General features: G+C 43.2%; 1 protein-coding gene across 1 annotated transcript in view; it reads left to right on the forward strand.

Moving 5' to 3' along the window:
- Positions 1 to 17,024, forward strand: part of LOC126417182 (ribosomal oxygenase 1) — a 77,952-nt gene extending 60,928 nt beyond the window's left edge. The window contains exons 7-9 of the mRNA XM_050085083.1: positions 16,261 to 16,381; positions 16,494 to 16,707; positions 16,806 to 17,024. Of these exons, the coding sequence (XP_049941040.1) occupies positions 16,261 to 16,381; positions 16,494 to 16,707; positions 16,806 to 16,859 (389 nt within the window). The 3' untranslated portion in view covers positions 16,860 to 17,024. The remainder of the gene's footprint in view (positions 1 to 16,260; positions 16,382 to 16,493; positions 16,708 to 16,805) is intronic.
- The last annotated feature ends 5,355 nt before the right edge of the window (positions 17,025 to 22,379 follow it).

Genomic DNA, 22,379 nt, shown 5'->3' on the forward strand with positions numbered 1-22,379 from the left:
ATTTTAATGATTCACTCAATTGTCTCCAGGTAGAGAATTGTGGGCCCCCGGGACAAACTCCCGGGCGGCCAGCTGCTCAGCTGTAGTTGACGCAGTCTGCAGCTCCTGGTCTAGTGACTAGCATTGCTATCTCTGGATCATGAGGTCCCGGGTTCGATTCCCAGCCAGGTTAGGGGATTTTCTCTGCCCGGGGACTGGGTGTTTGTGTTGTCCTCATCATTCCATCATCATTCGTGAACGTGACTAGATTGGACTGTGTACATATTAGGAATCATCATCATCATCATCATCATCATCATCATCATGTGTGGTTTCATTCCTGATATTAGTGCAGAATACACACACCTGCTACTGTGACTTCAGTGCTGTGCACTAATCCCGAAAGTGTAACCAAACAGTTCTCCATATGAAGATGATTGTGTGGACCAATGAAACATGTACCAGTACAATAAACAAGTAAAAGACACAGTAAATGTTCCATTTGTAGCTTGCCACATCCTATATCTGCATTTTGTGAAACATAGTGTATGATGTTAAGAGTGTCAAGGAATCAGCTACTACTGTTGCAGTTGGACTGTTGTTCGTTTTCCAGAGTACCATATCTTGCTGGCATCGGAAAGTGGATTCACGTGTGAGAGGAGCAGGTTTACAATTCTTACATTGATATCGTGATTTAAATTTTTTCTCTTCAGGAAGACCACAAAAGATTCCTTCCACCACCTCTCTCAATAATAGTTATTGATTTATGGCAAGTTTTCTATTCATTTTTATATATACAGTAACTTCCAATATCTTGCTGGTAGTTGAAAGCTGAACTTATTCTAGAACTTAGAATAGTGATAGTAGAATAGTAAATATCATTATTGTAGTTGTAGGACGGCCAAGAATTTGGCACACGAGCGGTGCTCCTGTTTACATCCTGTAGCACTCTCACCTGGGTGCACACTTCCCCCACCTCTACACTGCACTATCTGAGTGTGAGGAAGGGAAGACAGGAAAACTGCAAAAGCACCACATTTAAATGGCAGTGGGTTCACGCTGTGTAAGACTGGTTTTATATATCTCAGCAACATAGATCCAAAGCAAAACAGATTTTCAGTATTATTTATTTTGTTTACATGGAAGACAAAATAATTTTTATCTGCTACAGACTGTCAGCATACAGACAGACGAAGACAATTTAACCATTTTTCGCACTCAGGTTCTGCACTAATCATGACTTTTTTAGTTTCATAGTCAAACAAAGCCTTTCATATGCATAATTTGACTGAAATATTTTATCACATTTGCAACCTCATCATTTGGACAGTTTTAATGTAAAAGACTTTGTCTTGTAAGCAGGAATTACCCTGTAAATCAATCAGTTCCAGCTGCAGATCACAGGGTCTCTTTCAGCTAAATGGGCTCGAAAACAGCTTGAAAACAAATGTAGCATTGGCAGTGTCCTAAAACATTTAGAAAAATATTCTTGTAATTCTTTCAGGACCACAATGAATTCTTCAAACTTGTGTTAATGCCGTTGAGCTTAGAGAAGTGGGCAGTGTTCATTTTCAGAATTTATTCCTTCCACTGTACGATTTTTGTTTTAAATGTAGCCCCTTCAAATAAGAAATAAGTTGTTTCCCACCTTGCAATGTCTGTGGGCTGTGTAGTCAAGTCTATTTAAAATTCGAAGCCTGCAACCCATTCCAGATGTCCTAATTTTCATACCTGCTCTCCTTTTACCTTTATAAATTAAACTACTGGGTTTAAAATTGAAAAATCATTCCAGGTGTGCCACTTGACTTAACCAATGCACTTCACAGAAATATATAAAGTCTCCTTTCTCCATACTTGATCAGTGCCTCCGAAAAGTTTTGCAACTAGCAGTGGAACAATGTGTGCAACCACAGAAAATGTGCTATCTGTTTCACCAATTTGATCATGTGCCTCATACCTGCAAATTTAGCACAAAGTGCTTCTTGATGTTCATAACAGTGTGAAGGATTTACAGTTCTGTGTCGTCTTGTCAATCTTGGCTGATGCCTCGTGCCAGTGACATGGTGAAATTCCTCTGACTCCCACTGTCAGCTCGACTGACAAGACTGCTACTCCAAGTAATCCAGTTGAACTATTGCAGGATGACATCTGCAGTCTGCAGGCAAAGCCATAGCAAGAGATTATCCCCCCACACTGCATTAGAAAGTCCTCTATCCTGCTCCTGGAGAAGAAGAAGAAGAAGATAATGATGATGATGATGATGATGACTGTGGTGAACCGTCAGGAAGTACTGTGTTGTCGGAAGTTATGTAGTCAGCTGATCCTGGTCCCACTGGACAGGTAGGCTCCGCTTGATCGCTCAAGATCTCTGGCTTTCTGAGACAGCATGCAGATTAAGCAGAAAACTGCTGTTCCTGCAGGGACCTAATATTGGAAGTAGGGACCTCTCTCATTGGATTGGCCTGTGTGAATGTCAAGAGACATTTCTTTGCATTGCCTCTTTGCTGCAGGAGGCCTTCTTCCCGCAACAGGTCAGGCCAACGTCTGGTCAACCTGTGGAGAGCCTGGTGGCCCAGCTCCCTGAATAGGTAGGTGTCAGTGTGTTCAGCCATGGCATAGAACACCCTGGCAGTCTGTCATAAGTGGTCCCACAAGAATGGGATTCCAGCCTCCTCATGTAGCAGCTTCATTGGTAGTGAGGCAGCTTATACACAACGTGAGTCACTGTAGTGTGCAATGTGTGAGGCAGCAGCATTACTACCCCACAACATGGCTGCATACTCGTGTGCCAGCTTGAAATGGGGCCAGGTACGTGGAGAGGCCATGCTGTGGGGGGGGGGGGGGGGGGGGGGAAGGAAGGATTGAGCAGCAGTTAGAGCACACAAAGACATCCTGTTGCCCTCCCCGATTTCTCTAATGCGTGGCATCTGTCTAGTATCACCTCTAGGTATTTGCCTGTCTGCAACAGCGGCAGGTCGGGAGCCAGACTCTTCCACGAGGAGGTAACCACCTGACTCTTTGCTGCACTGAATGTAAGGTGCTATCTGGTGGATCAGTCACAAGGACATCACAGTCAAGCCGTGGAAGTGGCATTGAATCATGACCACATTCATGCTGCAGGTGAACAATTCTGTGTTATCAGCATAGAGTGTAAACTACATGTGTGCCACCCATGGTGCATTGACCATGTACAGGGAGTAAAGCAAGGGGCCAAGAATGGAACCTTGTGACATCCTCGCATGTACTGGGGGATCGGTGGAAGTCCTTCCATCTGCTCAGTCATGGAAAGTGCATTCTGAAAGGAATGAGCACAGCAAGACCACAAGCAACATTGGTACCCCCGTGCACAAAGAGTTTGTACACGATGCTGTCTTGCCACATGGAGTCGAAAGCCTTGGAGATGTCGAGGAGCAACACCCCTAGGTACTCCCTCATCTCCAAGGCTTGCATCACCTGCTCCAGCAGGCGCAGCAGCTGTTATGTTATAGAATAGCCACTCCAGAAACCGAAGTGCTCCTCTAGATTGAGCTGTTCAGCCATGGCATGGCAGAGCAGCCACCCTGCATACATCTTCTCAAAGACTTTGGAGAAGGGCGCAAGCAGGCTGATCGACCAGTAGTGTTCTGCCTGTCAGGGGTCCTTGCCGCTTTTGGTGATGGCAACCACTTCCGCATGTTTTCACATGGAATGAAAGACTCTGGAGCTCAGAATACTGTTGAAGATGTCCACCAGGGGCTGATAGACCTCTGGTGGCAGTATCTGCAACAGACAGTTGCCAATACTTTTGGTGCCACCCACATTCTTCACAACGAGGCGGCAAAGTTGTCGATCACAGTCCATGGCTGTTACGGGTACGATCATGTCATCATCGCACCTGCCTGCAAGGAAGACCAGCAGTCAGTTCTTGACAAGATGGACGTGATCGACATCAATCACATCCACGGCTGGCTGGAAGTTTTTGGCAAATACGTTTGCAAGGATGCTGGTCTTAGCATCAGGCTTGCAGGTGGTGTTGCCCCCCCGCATGGAGAGGCAGGACTTGGTGATGGCAACAGAGGAAACACGTAGCAATCGGTCAGGCACTGCTGTCAGTTATCTGTGGGGTAGCCACAAGGCCGCTAATTCATGGTTTCAGTGGTCATCAATGGTGGCCCAAATCTCGCACCATGCCCTGTTTAGGCAGTGCTTCATCACAGGGAGGCAGAAGAGGCGATTCTTGTCAGTAATCATCTGTAAGGTGTGCCATGGAAGCTGGCATGACATCTCACCTCCAGGGAGTGACCACCTGTGCAGCACCGATCAACTGCCAGGCGAAGAAGGGCAACACTTCATCTGTCCCCGCCAGGTCAGGATCAGGCACATCATTAAGTCAGCCGAGCACTTTGGCTCCGAGTTGAGACAGCCAGCTGGCATGGATGCACCAATTACCTCCATGTCGAAGACCACCAGGAGATGGTTGGATGACAGGGCGCATTGGGCCATGGCCAACATAATTGTCTGACACCTTTGAATATGGTGATGTTGAGCATATGGATTGGCCTCGAGCGAGGAGTACTACGTGGTCATAAGTCCCTAAAACCATTGCATAGAGCAGCATGAAGCAGGTTGACACCCATTGGTGTTGGTGAGGCAGGAGTTCCATTGCATGCCTTTAACATTGAAATCACCCGCAGTGAAATGTTTCCTTCACAGTGATAGCAGGATGTCGAGGTCTGCTTCCTGTAGCAATACCTTCAGTGGCCTTAGGGTCCAACGAAGTTGATTACTCCCTAGCCTCCATCACGGCGAGAGGCGGCAGCTGGACCTTGTAGTAGGCAGCAGTCCCTCCACCGGCAATCAGTTAGTCTCTGCGATAGCACTGATAATTGGCTACCCTTACCCGTATTCCAGGTTTCAGGAAGGTCTCGCACATGAAGCAGGTGTTAGGTGCCTCATCCCACAAGAACTCCCCAAATTCCCTTTGCTAGGACACCAAACGGTTTGCATTGAATGCACAAATGGTAAGACCATTCATATGTAAATTATCAATGTTGCGTCTTGGAAGCAGTCGCGGTTACATATGGAGGCCACACGCGCCCCACTTGTGGAGCTGCCCACATTACCACCTGCACCACCCCCGGCAGTCAGCCCACACGCTATTCGTTCATTTCTTTCGTCAGTCAATTTGACTGAATTGAGTTATCGAGTAGTTGTACTTTTCTATGTAGCATGCATGTCCATGTCATTGTATTTTATACGTTTCCTTCTAATTCATCATTTAAGGAAGAGAACCACAATTAACTTTTTTATATCATAAGGAGGCACTGTCTTGTATATTAGTATAATCAGTTTAGATAAAACTTTCTTAAACTTTACCTGTACGTGATTATTTATCATTATGGTGAAAGTCAAGGTAGCTTAAGATATCTTTAGCGCCCCTCCTTGAGGTTTTTCTGCACCTGCCACTGCTCGGAAGTCACAACGCAGGCCTGCAGGACCATCCTAGCAGAGATGACTAGTGCCAGAAGCTGTTGGAGCAACTGGCTCAATGATCACAAGACTGATCAGAGCTCAGCTGTGGAGGCCGCTTGGGCGGCCTGCACCATGGAGGCAGCTGGTTGTGGCCGCTCAGCATGCGGCAGCTGCTGCACGGCCTCAGATGCTGGCTGTGGCACATCACGTGGAATGGGCTGCTACCACAGCAGCACATCAGTTTCAGGCTGCCATGGGTGTGGCTTGCATTGCGCGACAGTGGCACCTGCGGGGAGCGGCAGTCTTGGCTGCGGGAGAAGCCGCTGCCTCAGGTGTAGCCACAGACGCTGCAGGTGGCTGCCGTGACTCATGCCTCTGGGTGGAGGGTCAGGCGCCCCACCCTTAGTAGCAGCAGCGAAGCTAGTGTGAAGCTACACCCTTCTGTAAGATGCATCCGTGCCTCGCTGTTGTGTTCACAGCCTCTGCAGAAGGGCAAGCACCCTCTTTAGCTGGCAACATGTGCATTTCTGCCATCACAGCAAGTCAGCTGCTTCTTGCGAAAAAGCCCACGGGCCTGAGCACTTGATGCAGTAGGCCAGGATAGACCTGTACCTCTGGATGTAGTTAAGCTGCTGGCAAGAATAGCATTGCACTGTCTCACCTTTGGCCCAGAGTGACTTTACTGTGACATTGACACGTCCAACATATTGCACCCATAAAATTTTGCGATTTTTCCAGGTTGTCAACGAGGACAACCTGGCACAGCGGCATGTCTTGGTGTTCATGCAGTGACTTCATCAAGCTGGTGGACCTCATGCTAAAGCCCATGTCCTCAAATTTGTCTTGGAGACAGATAGACTCCTGGCACCCAGAAGTAGTACCTGTAGTGATGGTCAGGCACAGGGCACTGGATGGCCTCTCATCCAGCAGTGATGATGATAGTACAGAGAGCACCACAAGACATATTGGTGTTACAAGGCCCTCAGTCTCCCCCTCAGCATCGTGTTAAGAGGCTAGTGTGAAGTTCCACAAGCAGCAGATAGTGGTTACTTGGATGTTGTTATCTCAGGAATGGCAAGCAGTGTGATCATGAGAAGTGCTGGAACACCTAATACATGGATGTCACTACATTGTAAAAAATCATTGAATTGTGTGCTTTGGTATGAGTGCCATCAATCCTAATGACAAATTGAAATGAGAGCTAGAGAACTGTGGTATTTATGGAGACAGGTAGAAGGCATTTAGGTGATGCTCTGTTCATTATCTCCAAATGTGGCATGCTTTTTTACTAGTGGTCAGTGACTCTCATTCTGCTATGTTTGCTTAACAATTTGTTACAGTCTCTTAACCGCTCTCTCAAGTCTCTGATAGGTGTTATTGCATCTGAGATATAGCTTGTTTCTCCACATTACACATTAATAGAGCTAATGAATCTCTCTCTCTCTCTCTCTCTCTCTCTCTCTCTCTCTCTCTCTCTCTCTCTCTGAGTCAAGGTTCTACTGAACGAGTAGCTCGTGCCTGGGAATTAGTGCAGATGCAGCAACGTTTGCTCACGTCCGCAATTGATCTACAGTGTTGATTGTTTCTTTCTGCTGCATTGTTAAGTCACCACCTCTGCCTAGTGTTGCCTGTGGCAGTACCAGCGTGAGCTTTATAAAAAATTTGATTCCTTCCCCTTTTCTACTCTGTGGTGTAACAAATGGTCTCATCTCTCAATAGTTGCGGTACCCATCAATTATGCAACTGTATAAAACACAATAGATGTTGAAAATTCTTATTGTTCTCTTCTGTCAGTCCAGTTCATTTTTAAGGGCTTGTAACAATAGTTCACCAGACTGACACTTTTTGTGCAAACAGTCACTTGATCTGTGAAATTGATTTATACCATGAAAAAGTAGCGAAGCATAAACAGCGGTGACACGATGATTGTGCCAAAACAAACAAGGTCATAGCGATAGAACAATGCCGCACTGCAGTGTTAAATAAAATGTCATGCTGTACTGTGTACTTCATAGATGTACCAAGCAAAGACAAGACAGGCTGAGCCTTAGCCTGCACATCATACTCGTGTCCAGTTTGGTGCATTGTGAACTATCCTGTTGTAGCTTGTTATGCTGTGTATTGCAGAACTTGCCCAAAAATTATTAGGTTGGCAAACACAGCATACACTGTTGCAAGATGTTTGTTTCAATCTGTACAGTGTCTACTTTAGTGTACTAACAATGTATATAATTATAGCTCATTTCTTCGGTTTCACAGAACAATATCCTGTAAAACAACAGGAAATGGGGAAACATTTTTTATGTCCCATTGGAAAATATTTCATGTTACAGATCAGTCTAAATGTCATTTATGGAGTATAGTTTCACCTATGGTTACCATTTTTGTTTTAAAGAATACAGAAATGCAAAGTATTAATTCAGTGCCTGTATGTTTTCACCAGTTTTTGTGCTGGTAATCATTATTTAATTTTTGAGGTTAAAGCTTCAAAAAATCAATCAATACACAGCTGCTGTTATAGTAAGGAGCTTTGAAAATTCCTGCTTTTGCACTATTGAAACTAAGGTTGCGCATTCTATTTCTTGAAACCTGCTTGTTCCTTGTGGTTGCTCCCAAAGGCCTAGCATTGAAAGCCTCTGTTTCTAGATGTAATCCTACTCTACACCAGCCTCTTTTACAGTTTCAAATACAGTTATCTTTTGCACATAACCAGCTAATCTGTGATATATATGCTCTGTCTGCCAATTTCCACTCCACCAGACTAATCTCATTCTACAAAATCCTCTAATTGTGTGCCCCTCTTGTTTCCTGCCAAGCCAATTTCAAACTGCAACAACATGCCTGACTTCTACTCAGTAAGCTATCTCACCTTCTCCTAAACTACCTGAACAGTGGTGTTTCCCTTCCTGTCCCTCTGCAGCTCCATAAACTGCCACATCACCAGTCACCACCCCTCTCCTACAAACTGAGCTAGGCCAGCCTCCATAACATCCCTCAGCCTTCACCACTGCTTCCCAGACCAATAAAAACTCATAATCATAACAACAAGTCATAACAGTACAGTGTTCTTAACCTCTCACCTAAAGCACTCTCCCCTTATGAATTATCTCTGTTACCCAAGGGTCTCACTTTCAGCCCTAAACCTGCGTTTAATCATGCTACTTTGGTGAAGGGCCAACTTTCATTTAAATATAATGTCAACTGAAAATATCACTTTCCAACCCAATTCCAAAACCATTCCCACAGCAAACCTGACATTGAACGCCTACAATCCCAACTTAATCCACCATCAGTACCTCAGAATCATCCATTACAAACCTTCCAAGAATTCCTAACATCTAGCATTGCTTCACAGCCGTTCAAGTTCCTGCAACATGACCCTAACTTGTCCTATCCAGAACTACAGGCTCTTCAGTCCCTAAGAGCTGACTCTATCCCTATCCTCTCTGCAGACAAGGATCTACTGCTGTGGTACTTGACCAATGGGGGTATGTAAGTGAAAGTCTCTGCCAAATGTCTGACACATCTATGTAGTGCTCTTGCTATCAGGGTCCCATTCCCGTGGTTGAAACTGATGTGCATCCCTCCCCTCCCCCCCCCCACCCCCCCCCCTTAAAAACTCAGGACCTTCACAAGGACTTACACCTCAATCTATTCTTCTTACCCCATCCAAACCATGTATCCCCACCTTTTACCTTCTTCCTAAGATCCATAAACTCAATTACCCTTGCCGTCCTATAGTTGCTGGCTTCAAAGCACCTACCAACTATATATCTACCTTAGTTGATAAACACCTGCAACACTACTCCAAAGATTTCCCTCCTATACTGAAGACACCAACCATTTTGTAGATCATCACAACTCTGTGCCCATCCCACTTCCACCACACACCTTGCTTGTCACCAGTGATGCCACCTCCCTCTGTACCAACATCCCCCATGTATGCAGTCTGTCTGCTGCTGAGCATTTCCTCAGTCAGTACACACTCGATTCAGAACCTATGACATACTTCCCGCTCATGTTAATCAACTTTATGCTTACCGACAAATACTTCCCCTGTGAGGGGCAGACGTACAAACAGACAGAGGCACAGCTGTGGAAACTAAGGTGTCCCCTTCTATGCTAACCTTTTCATGGGTCACTTGGAGTGGGCTTTCCTGGGATCTATAAGCCTTCAGCCCCTGGTTTGGTTTAGATACATTGATGACATGTTTGCCATGTGGACTCAAGGCAAGGCTGACCTATTATAATTCCTGGAATCTCTAAATAATTCTCCCAGCTAAATTTCACATGGTCTTATTCCAGATCCCATGCCACTTTCCTTGGCATTGATCTCATCCTCACCGAAGGTCAGGTACACACTCCTGTTCACGTTAAACCTATTAAAAAACAACAGTACTTACATTTTGACAGTTGCTATCCTTTCCATGTCAAACATTTCCTTTGTACACCCTTGAAATTCTAGGCAAACATATTGGTTCAGATGCAAACTCTTTACAACAATACACCACTATTCTCACCCAAACGTTCTGGACTATCACATACAATCCTGATACTGCTGATCCCTCCAAGAAACAACTTACGAGTACACAACTTATCACTCAGTATTATTGTGGTCTTGAATGTATTAATCAGCTACTTAAACAAGGCTTACCCTAAAAAATGAGGTTCGTTGTGTCAGAGATTATGCCCACCACATCTAGAATAGCTTTTTGTCGCCCTCCCAGTCTCCGCAATATCTTTGTCAGACTGTTTGCTCCATCTACACCCATCTTCCCTACCCTATGGCTCCACCCATGTGACCGTATCCATTGCAAGGCTTGCCCTATACACCCCCCTACCACCACTTATCATGTTATCAAATTGAGTGAATGGGCATAGGCAGAGTGTGCATGCAGGCAGCACACAATATTCTGTTGCAGAGCATGCTATACAGTATGACAGTCATGACGTCGATGTGTGTTTCACCACACGTGTCATCTGGGTTCTTCCCCCTCTCCCCCCCCCCCCCCCCCCCATCTCAGGCCACCAGTTCCTCAGAACTCCACAAGTGGGAACTGGTGCTGCAACATGTCCTTGGTTCTTGCCACCCATCTGGCCATAATTTAGATTAATTTCTTTGTCAGAGCATTTCGTCACAGTGACTATTCCTTTCTTCCATCCCATTTAGTTTTCTGCTGTAATCTCTGTCCTGCATATTGCCCCGTCTTCCACCTTTAAGCTCTCAGGTTTCCAAATCTCTTCCTGTGCAGTCCCCAACAATCAGTCTTTCCTATTCATCCCATCCAGTAAGTCTCCCAGAATCCGGGCTTCTGAACAACTTTTCCAAGCTCTACCCCTTTTCCCAAAACTCACCAGTCCGTTTACTTCACCCCTCTTCCTTTCCCTTCAGCTCTTCTGCCAGGAGGAGAAGCAGCCACTGGCTCTGAAAGCTTGCAAACTGTAATATCTTTTATGCGTGTGTTCTCCTGCTGCCACATGGTGAGTAGACTCTGTCTGTCTAGTTACATTATTAGTTCCTTTTTGGTAGATAAATTAGTTTAAAGGAGCAAAATGGTTTGCTGATTGTTTTAAAGTGGTCTTAAAGTTTTTGTCTTTGGATAAGATTCTAGCCATGTGAAGTAAATATGCCATTAATTCCATAATGTTTGGTCACATGGTCGTCGTCATCTTCTTCAGTCCAAAAATTGGTTTGATACTGTTCTCCACACTAGTCTGTTCTGTCTCAATATCTTCTTTGTTGCGTACCTACTGCAACCAGCATTCAGTTGAACTGCACTGCAATCATATTTCATTTTATCTTCAATGATTTCATCCCTATTGATCCATTGTTTTCATTTCAGTGCATTTAATCCATTTGGTATATACCCCTTGTCACAGGGAAAGTCACAGTCTTCTACTAACTCCGTTCTCACAATGAACTCCTGAAGAACCTCTGATAGTAGTGTTCAAAAACCATTGTGGAAACATCACTTACAATGAAAGTTTAAATAGGGTCTGGGGCATACTCAGATAGCTTAATGGTTAAGGCAGCTGCTCGCAGTAAGAAGGAAATCCAATTGCAAGCCTGTTTGGCACAAATTTTCAGCTGTCACAGTAGGTTTATTGTTAGGATTAAATATGCAGTTGTCAGTTTGTGTCAATAGATAAAACCACCATGTTGCGAAAAGGGTCCCCATTACAACACTGATTTTCATGATTAGAGAACTGTGTTTTTCGGGTGTCATTAACATATGCAATTCCCAAGACCTAAAACAAGCTATCTTCTGTTAACCTTTTATTGAGTTTGTGATCCCTGATTCTGACTATATTTGTCATCTGCTTATTCCCCCTTTGTTGTTGCCCGTGGTGTCTCTTCTCTGCCCCTCTTTACCCTTTTCCATACATGATATTATTCAACATCTGATGAATCATAAACATGTTTTCTCATTGTTTCTTACTTACAGTACCCTACATATAAGCTTATGTATTTTGTATTCAGTTTGTTAATTGTGTCTGCTAGACATCGATTTGCCAAAGAACACTGTATTGCCTTATAGTACAAAATCTGACAAAATAACCAGTCTGCTTACCTTACCTTACCTAGGAATTGTTTGTTGTTTGATATTTGCACATGTTGCATTTCTGATATACTGAATCCTTTCACTGTGGATATGTTTGGGCTCAGGTTGGCTTCACTTTGAAGATAATGACCCTGAATTGAACATATTTTGTAAGTAAACATGATCAGTTTAAATTTCTGGGTCAGACCTCAAACACATTTTCTTTTAGAATGCAAGAACACAATTGCTTGTATGCTGCTGCTGTGATGGTAAACCAAAGTGAAACTTGTCATAGCACGAAGACACAGTTCAAAGTTGAAAACGTCATACTCCAATGCTCGAAGACAAACAGATTCGACTAATGTACGTAGTCTCATTTCTGTTTTGTCAGACCTCACATCATTATATTTAACTGGAATTGTTAGTATTGTGTGTTTATGAATTATTTGTCAGTATAATACTGGGTGTTCATAATTAAACTGAGGGTTTTGAGAGTGTGACAGTGCAGACACTGAAACATTGTAGGTATGTTTGTTAATCAGTGCACTCATGGAGTATGTAGGAGAAAAAATAATATTTCCACTTTCTGTCACAAGATGAAAATATGGCACTGTAAGCAGTCAGAATACAAAATGTTTGGGTTTTGATGTCTCTATGCAAAAAGGTGGGAATTTAAGGAGATGGGACCTGGATAAACTAAAAGAACCAGAGGTTGTACAGAGATTCAGGGAGAGCATAAGGGAGCAATTGACAGGAATGGGGGAAATAAATACAGTAGAAGAAGAATGGGTAGCTTTGAGGGACGAAGTAGTGAAGGCAGCAGTGGATCAAGTAGGTAAAAAGACGAGGGCTAGTAGAAATCCTTGGGTAACAGAAGAAATATTGAATTTAATTGATGAAAGGAGAAAATATAAAAATGCAGTAAGTGAAACAGGCAAAAAGGAATACAAACGTCTCAAAAATGAGATCGACAGGAAGTGCAAAATGGCTAAGCAAGGATGGCTAGAGGACAAATGTAAGGATGTAGAGGCCTATCTCACTAGGGGTAAGATAGATACCGCCTACTGGAAAATTAAAGAGACCTTTGGAGAAAAGAGAACGACTTGTATGAATATCAAGAGCTCAGATGGAAACCCAGTTCTAAGCAAAGAAGGGAAAGCAGAAAGGTGGAAGGAGTATATAGAGGGTGTATACAAGGGCGATGTACTTGAGGACAATATTATGGAAATGGAAGAGGATGTAGATGAAGATGAAATGGGAGATATGATACTGCGTGAAGAGTTTGACAGAGCACTGAAAGACCAGAGTCGAAACAAGGCCCCCGGAGTAGACAATATTCCATTGGAACTACTGATGGCCGTGGGAGAGCCAGTCCTGACAAAACTCTACCATCTGGTGAGCAAGATGTATGAAACAGGCGAAATACCCACAGACTTCAAGAAGAATATAATAATTCCAATCCCAAAGAAAGCAGGTGTTGACAGATGTGAAAATTACCGAACTATCAGCTTAATAAGTCACAGCTGCAAAATACTAACACGAATTCTTTACAGACGAATCGAAAAACTAGTAGAAGCCAACCTCGGGGAAGATCAGTTTGGATTCCGTAGAAAAACTGGAACACGTGAGGCAATACTGACCTTACGACTTATCTTAGAAGAAAGATTAAGGAAAGGCAAACCTACGTTTCTAGCATTTGTAGACTTAGAGAAAGCTTTTGACAATGTTGACTGGAATACTATCTTTCAAATTCTAAAGGTGGCAGGGGTAAAATACAGGGAGCGAAAGGCTATTTACAATTTGTACAGAAACCAGATGGCAGTTATAAGAGTCGAGGGACATGAAAGGGAAGCAGTGGTTGGGAAGGGAGTAAGACAGGGTTGTAGCCTCTCCCCGATGTTGTTCAATCTGTATATTGAGCAAGCAGTAAAGGAAACAAAAGAAAAATTCGGAGTAGGTATTAAAATTCATGGAGAAGAAATAAAAACTTTGAGGTTCGCCGATGACATTGTAATTCTGTCAGAGACAGCAAAGGACTTGGAAGAGCAGTTGAATGGAATGGACAGTGTCTTGAAAGGAGGATATAAGATGAACATCAACAAAAGCAAAACAAGGATAATGGAATGTAGTCTAATTAAGTCGGGTGATGCTGAGGGAATTAGATTAGGAAATGAGGCACTTAAAGTAGTAAAGGAGTTTTGCTATTTGGGGAGCAAAATGACTGATGATGGTCGAAGTAGAGAGGATATAAAATGTAGGCTGGCAATGGCAAGGAAAGCGTTTCTGAAGAAGAGAAATTTGTTAACATCCAGTATTGATTTAAGTGTCAGGAAGTCATTTCTGAAAGTATTCGTATGGAGTGTAGCCATGTATGGAAGTGAAACATGGACGATAAATAGTTTGGACAAGGAGAGAATAGAAGCTTTCGAAATGTGGTGCTACAGAAGAATGCTGAAGATTAGATGGGTAGATCACATAACTAATGAGGAAGTATTGAATAGGATTGGGGAGAAGAGAAGTTTGTGGCACAACTTGACCAGAAGAAGGGATCGGTTGGTAGGACATGTTCTGAGGCATCAAGGGATCACCAATTTAGTATTGGAGGGCAGCGTGGAGGGTAAAAATCGTAGAGGGAGACCAAGAGATGAATACACTAAGCAGATTCAGAAGGATGTAGGTTGCAGTAGGTACTGGGAGATGAAAAAGCTTGCACAGGATAGAGTAGCATGGAGAGCTGCATCAAACCAGTCTCAGGACTGAAGACCACAACAACAACAACATGTTCTTTTTCACTTGGCGATGTTTGTTGATTTCTTTTGTGAAATGTCTGTCAGTGAAAAGGTTTAAGGAGGTTGAAATTTTCCATACGAATGTAATGGCTGTTGAGAAGAAAGACCGTGCACTCCTGATAAAGTTGTTTTATAAGAACGGCAGCAATAGCAAATCTACATTGCAGGAACATCACCGAAAGAAACAGCTGCAAAGAGTCCCCATGTCAGTAAATGAGCTAAATAATATGATCAAGAAGTTGGGAAAAACAGGTGAATTAAGTTGTGCAGCAGGGAGAGGGAGACAACTCATTCCCATGACAGTTGTTGACAAACTTTCTGTAGCTGTGGACAACGGTGCAGCACATGCCTCAGATTCAGATGCCAGTGCTTGAACTGTGTCACAGGAAATCTCTCTGCCCTGGTCAACAGTTCAAAAGATTTTGTGGCACATTTTACTCTGGTATCCCCCCATGAATACTCTGCCACATGTTGTGCAGGAACATCCACTTCAGTCAGTGTATGTGACTGTGTGGTGTGGTTTCACAAGCTCCTTCATTCTCAATCTGTATTTCTTCAAGGAGATGACATCTCTTGGGCCTGTTAGGTGTACAGTGACATGTGCATGTTATAAGTATCTCCTTATGCAATGCATGATTCCAGGTTTGCAAGAACACAACCATGTTTGCACCACTATTTTCATGTAAGCTGGGGCAACAGCACATGCTGTGACAGGTGAAAGATTTGCTTCAAGAAACATTCTGAAATGACCACATCATCTCTAGAGAATTTCAAGATGTGTGGCCCTCCAAATCCCCTGACCTAAATCCATATGATTTCTGCTTGTGGGGATATCATGTCCATTAGGGATGTATCTGTACTATTTCTGATCAGAAGGAAAGCACACAACATATTGCTCTGATTACACCAGATATGCTGCGAGCAACTGTCAACCACACCATCTTATGGATGCAGCATGTTGCCGAGTCAGGAGGCCGTATTGAACATATGTTATAACTTGTGACCATATCCTGACAAATGTTTAAGAACCACCGTTATCATGTGTTTATTTCTCCCCTTTTCCTGCAACCACAGCACATTATGATTTCTTACAGTGCCATATGTTCACCTGGTGGCAGAAAGTGGAACTATTCCCCCACCCAACATACTCTGGGAGTGCACTGATTTATGAACATACCTAGGATATTTAGGGTTAAGAATTTGGCAGCTGTAACGTTAATAAGTGTTTCATATATTTATCAAATTTACTTTTTAATTTTTTTTATGCAATTTCAAGGAAAAAAGGAAACATATTACCTCTTCTCTACACTCAGAATATTGTTTTCCTGTTAATGAAAGACAACACTGTTATAACAGAGTATTAGATTTCAAATCGTGTTTCTTTAAGTTTTCTTTGTAATGCTCTGTTCACAATGAATCACACATTCATTACAATAATAAAAGTGAAGCACTCTCTAGTATTTGTATAAATTAATTTTATTTCTGAATCATATTTACAGAGGAAGTGAAACAGACTGTAACAGGTGGAGGGTTAAGAATGTTAAGTGATGGGAAGATATCGAAGGACACCAAACTACAGCTTACAACAAAAATAAAACTGCTCCGTGCACACATACTAAGGTAATATAAGTTTAGAATATGGCAGTACTGATAATAAAGTACTGGTTGAACCTGTGAGAGGCACTGAAAGTTTTATTTGCAAATTGACTCAGTCAAATCATTATTCTGGCAGGCTAGTAATGGAAGATGACAATGATGAGGATAATGATGATGAAGATACTGTCGACATTTTTCATTATGCTGATAATTCTATGGAGTACCATGGAGAAGATCCACAATCATTCAAAATTTCAGCAGACTTAGCGCCAGGTGTTGAATTTCTCATCAGCTGTTACCCACAGTTTGTCAGTATTTCAGACATACCACTGGATACTGACAGTGAGAAGGTATGCAGTTGCTCTCAAGGGCATAAAATTGTGTTGTATTTGTGATTCACTTATTTTATACTGCATAATAATTAAATTATATGCTTTTTTTCCTTTAGATAAGCCTGGCTTCAGACCTTTGGCAGCGTGGGCTCCTCCTCAAGTCTGATTAGAGTTCCCAACTGGTTACTTGTAAAACATTTCTGATCTGTGTATTTGACTGAGTATCTTAGAAAGTGTGGCAGATTGTGACATCCTACTCCACCTCAGCTTGTGATGCTTGTCCTTTCTGTAGCCAGATTAAACTTTTAATAAACTGACTTCACTTTGTTGCTGAATTATTATCTAGGTGAATTTGTCATCATTACATTTTTCCAGCCTGTTTACTTTATCCTGTAATTATTTTATGATAGCATCAGCATGTATCTTCTGAGAAAGAAATTTAACATAACAACTTGATCATCATCATCCTGTTGTGGTAAGGAACTGTCTTGAAAGAACTCACAAGCACTGCAGAATGTTAGAATCATTCAGGAAACAAACCTTAATCTGTGACCATTACCCCAGCCAGGTATGAAGCTGAACTGCTCAGAAGTTTCAAAACTAGAAGAGAGATATTGGCGGAAACTGTAGGACGACAGATTGTCCATTTAACGTGGATACTTGGTTGCTTAGACATTGTCCAGGAGATGTAAGAGTGTGGGCTGAAGTTCCATTCCAGCGTACAGTTTTAATCTGTTAGAAAGTTTCACTACAACGCCCACACAGCTTTAGTGAAAGGTTCATCCTGAAATTTGGTGGGAACGTAAAACTGTCTCTAGCAACAGTGTAGTAAGAGATGTGGCAAAACAATGATAATTTTTATGACAAATAATGAGTCAGTGAAAGAGACTATGATTATTTTTTCTAATTCTTTTGCAATAAAACTTATTGTCATACATATAGTTTTGGTTGTTACAACTAAAAGAATTCCAGGGTCATTTCTCTTCTTGACTTACTTTTGCTATGGCTGCTCATATGCCTGATGATACTATGTTAGTAAATTATTGTACTTTGATAATTGGTTGTGGGGCAATGTTTGTGGTTGGCCGTTGTGCTAATTTTGAACTTGATGTGAAGAAGTTTATTACTCTTTCTATATTAAGACAGTTTAGTTTAATGATAAGAATTTTTGCTGTAGATATGATAATGGGAAGTTCTTGATGGAATATAAATATTGAAAGGAAGACACTGAACGGTCAAAAGGCACATTACACATCAACACCTACATAAACACTCCGCAAGCCACCATATGATGCATGGAGGAAGGTACCCTGTACCACTACTAGTCATTTCCTTTCCTGTTCCATTCGCAAAAAGTGTAAGGGAAAAAAGACTTTCTATATGCCTCCATATGAGCCCTAGTTTCTCATGTCTTATCTGTGTGGTCCTTACAAGCAATGTATGTTGTAGGCAGTAGAATCATCCTGCAGTCAGCTTCAAATGTTGATTCTCTCAATTTTCTCAGTAGTGTTCCTCGAAAAGAACATCGATTTCCCTCCAGGAACTCCTTTGAGTTCTCGAAACATCTGTGTAACACTAGCATGTTGTTGGAACCTACCGGTAACATATCTGGCTACCCCCTCTGAATTGCTTCAATGTCTTTCTTTTGTAGTTGTAAATTCTGCCACAGAATGTATCAGGATGACCAAATGTAGCGGGAAGATGTAGAAGGCACCATATTAAGACTCATCCGAACTTTCCAAATGATTGACTTGTTTCCACTACAGTGCCACATTCACCTCGGTCCACGTTGCAGGTCCCCGATGCTGAGGCCACCGACCCAGTGCAACGCACTGCTGTGTGTTGGCCTTGTAGGGCTGCGTCGTCAGGGCTGCACTGGCAGCTGGCTCAGCGGTCTTCTTCCCCGCTGACTCAGCACTGCTCCGCTGGGAGCCGCTGAGCGGCCCTCTGCTTCCTTCCTTGCTGGCGTAGCTGAGATCACAGTGACCACAGGCGCCTGCGATCCGGCACCCTAATTTGCAACCCTCGCCTTGGGATGCCTCCGGCGTGTGTTGGAAACCACGACGACTGCCCGCGGTAACAAACCATGGAGTGGCCTGCCGCTGGCTGGCTGGCTGGCTGGCTGGCTACATACCCCGTGTCGGCCTCAGAGGGTCAAACCAGCAACCCATCGTCGACTGGCGCCCCATCTGCTGCTGTGTGTAGCTGGTGGTGTGACACGCTCTGCCGCCCAGGAGAGCTGCCACACTTGAATGAATCTCGTTAGAAACCCGCACCTATTTATACGGGGCTGTATGTGTCTGTTTTGCTAAAGCGCCGCTCTGAGTCATGTACTCACAACACCTAGATTGCAGCAGTGGGGTCCCTTCTGCCTGTAACTTGCGACATGCATACCACTGCGTTTACTCTTTTCTACTTCGCAACCACTGGCCAGCGTCACTTACTTTCAACAGGCCAACGCCTGGCTGTAACTTATGCAGTCAGAAATGTTGCACCGAATCTAACTTTCCTATTTTAAACTGTGGTGCCGCTACATTATTCCCCTCTTCGGAAAGTGCCGGTCCCCGGGTCGACCCTTAACTAGCTCTTAACTTGTTGGGGTCGGCACCCGTGGTATATTTCCTTACTATTGGAAAACTTAAATGTGGTCTAGTGCCCCTTAAAACCATGACATGAAACAAAATGTAAAAATTCCGTACTGGACAACCACTGCTCAATCAACCCCTTACTTGCTCATCTCATGCCCTCGGTATCCAATCCACTGGGACTTTGACTACCCTTGGTTCCCTCTTGGAATTAGTTCTCCGCCTGATTAGAAAGAAAACAACATATAACAAAGTTAAGGCTGCGATGACACTTGGCACAGAGGTGCTCAAAATGATCGTTCTTTGCTGTTGCCTTTCCCCTATACTGAGCAACATGTTGCACAAGCTGTTCGGCTGATATGTGCCCTCTTGCTCTAAAATGAACTGGTTTATGGATCTCAACAGACATGGCTCCAGAGTATGTTTTAACAAGGTCAGAGTCTGCCTTGGAAAAACTCTAAAGTGGCATCTGGCCAGTACAGCTGTGGCTGCGTAACATTCAATTGTGTGACACCTGAAATTGTCGCTGGCAGGTAGAGGGTTGGTCCTATTATGTCACACTTAGTTCCATAGATTAAAATTCTGCTCCCCTCAAGCTCTGTACGTTTCACTTCTGCAAATACTCCCCACTCAAAACACTTTGCTACTACTACCAAATTCTCGTAGGTGGAGAAGATCCAATGCATCCCGACCCGTTGCAAGCTCAATTTTTGCTCCATGATGTCCCTTGGACAGTCTATTACTTTTCCCCTGGCTAAAAATAACTGCACCATGAATGTGTCCCATATTTGTAGCTTCACAGATTTTCCTCCAACATTCATTATTTTTTATCCAAACTCAGCACCGATTGTGAGACTAATTTCATCCTTAAATTTACATTATACGAAATGGTGCAATAAACACGACTTTCCTGACCCAGCACTGTCAATAACTAAAAATTTAAACTGGAAATCGTACAACTCTGACATCGTTCAACACATATTTATTACAACTTTGCGGCAAAATGTACTGCGACGCATTTATTTCTCCAGACCCGCGTTTGATTTCGCCTCCAACAACACTCCACATATGTCAGATGCTACACTTCCCTTTTCAGTGACACGAGGTCAGGGATCACCATCACCCTTCCTCCCTCTCCAAAAAGACTGCTGCCCCTATTAGGCTCACAAAACTCGAAAACTCATACAACATATGAAAATACAATGCCTAATTACTCTACACAAACCCAATGATACATGACAAGAAAACAAAACAAAACTACAATTATCCTACTACTTTCTGGATCGCAAAGCATACGGTACTTCATGCAGTACTCTATCTTCCTGGTTTTCTCTGTGCTTAGCACCTCTCTTCACTCTCTCTTTCTTCCTCTTTCCTTCCTGTGACACGCCTGGAATCACATCCTGGCAACCCTCAAATGGCCATAATCGCCCAGTGTGTACTACTGCTGTTCTAGTTGGCAGCTGAAGCTTAACATTAGTGGGAGATGTGGTTTCAACAACTCGGTATGGCCCTGGATACCTCGTGAGGAACTTCTTTGTTTTCCCTTTTTGCGTATGGGGGCTGGACAGCATTACCCATTGTCCCACTCAATACTGCGGTAAACTTCCTTTCTGCTTTACTGCATCTTCCTGCCTTTCCAAAGCCTTTGTATTCGCCTTTTGTATCCGTTTCCAAATATCCCGAATTGTCCTTGTGAATTGACGTACAGATTCACCAGTCCTTCCTTTCTGTACCCTCACCAAATGAAACAATGACGGCATTATTCGGCCGTACACTACCTCATATGGAGATAAACCAGTATTTGTATCGACTTCTGTATTATATGAGCATACAACATGCTTCAAATACTCCTCCCACTGATTGTGGTGAGAATCCACATAAAAACTCAGCATCTTCCCAATTGTTCTGTGTACTCGTTCTGTCCTTCTGTTGGCCTGTGGATGCAATGCGCTCGTCCTCAACTTCTTTACGTTCAATAATTTACACAGTTCCTTCATTAAATCCGACATGAAGTTGGTCCCTTGGTCAGTAATTATTGTCTACGGTACACCAAACTTCAATATCCAGTTGTTTACTAACGCTTGTGCGAGCATTGCTGCCTGTTGATTTGGTATAACCACCATCTCCATATACCTTGAAAAATGTTCTATTATTGTCAGGACGAATCTGTTCCCCGATGGTGTTCACGTAAAAGGTCATGAGACATTAATCCCCAACAAAGAAAATGGACATGTCGCTTCTGACAATTGTTGAAGCTGTATCTGTTTCTGACTCAAATCTGCTCTCTGTGCACATGGTATACAATTCTTAACATACTGATCCACATCTCCTTTCCTACCTCTTCACCAATACCTCTCCGCTACTCTCCTATTCGTCGCTCTACACTCTCCATGACTGGATAAGACGTGATCATGTGTTTCCTTTAAAACCTCATCTCTCAGCTTCCCTGGCACTACTACCCTTGGCCCCAACTTCATTTCCCTGCACAGAAGACAGTCATACATATTAAATTGTGGCTGTGTCCGATACAGTTTACAATCATTGTCCACGTCCTGTAATTCTTGCCATATGGCTAGGTCATAACTATGACTTCTACTTTTGCCACCTTCCTACTTAGTGCATTCGCATTACTGTGCTTCTTCCCAGGCTTGTGCACCACCTCATAGTCAAATTCACTAAGCCTCACAGCCCATCTAGCGAGTCTAGTGGACGGATCCTTCAACCCCAACAACCACTTCAACGCAACATCCGAAATCTTCTCCCATATAAATAACATTTAAAATATGTGATTCTGTAGATTATGCTAAGCATCTCCCTCTCTGTTGTTGAGTAATTCCTCTCTGCTGCATTCAACTGCCTAGACGCATGGGCTACCGGATGCTCTTTCCCACCAATTTCCTGACTAAGAACACACCATAATGCTTGATTCGATGCATTGCATGCTTGTATAAACTCCTTTTCAAAATCTGGAAATGCAAGAACCGGACTTGACGTTAACACTTCTTTCAGTTTGTCAAATGCTTTCTGACACTATTCTGTCCACTCAAATTTCCCACCCTTCCGCAACAATCACGTCAACGGCTGTACTAAATCTGCAAAACA

Source organism: Schistocerca serialis, chromosome 8, assembly GCF_023864345.2.
Source record: "Schistocerca serialis cubense isolate TAMUIC-IGC-003099 chromosome 8, iqSchSeri2.2, whole genome shotgun sequence".
NCBI lineage: Eukaryota > Metazoa > Arthropoda > Insecta > Orthoptera > Acrididae > Schistocerca > Schistocerca serialis.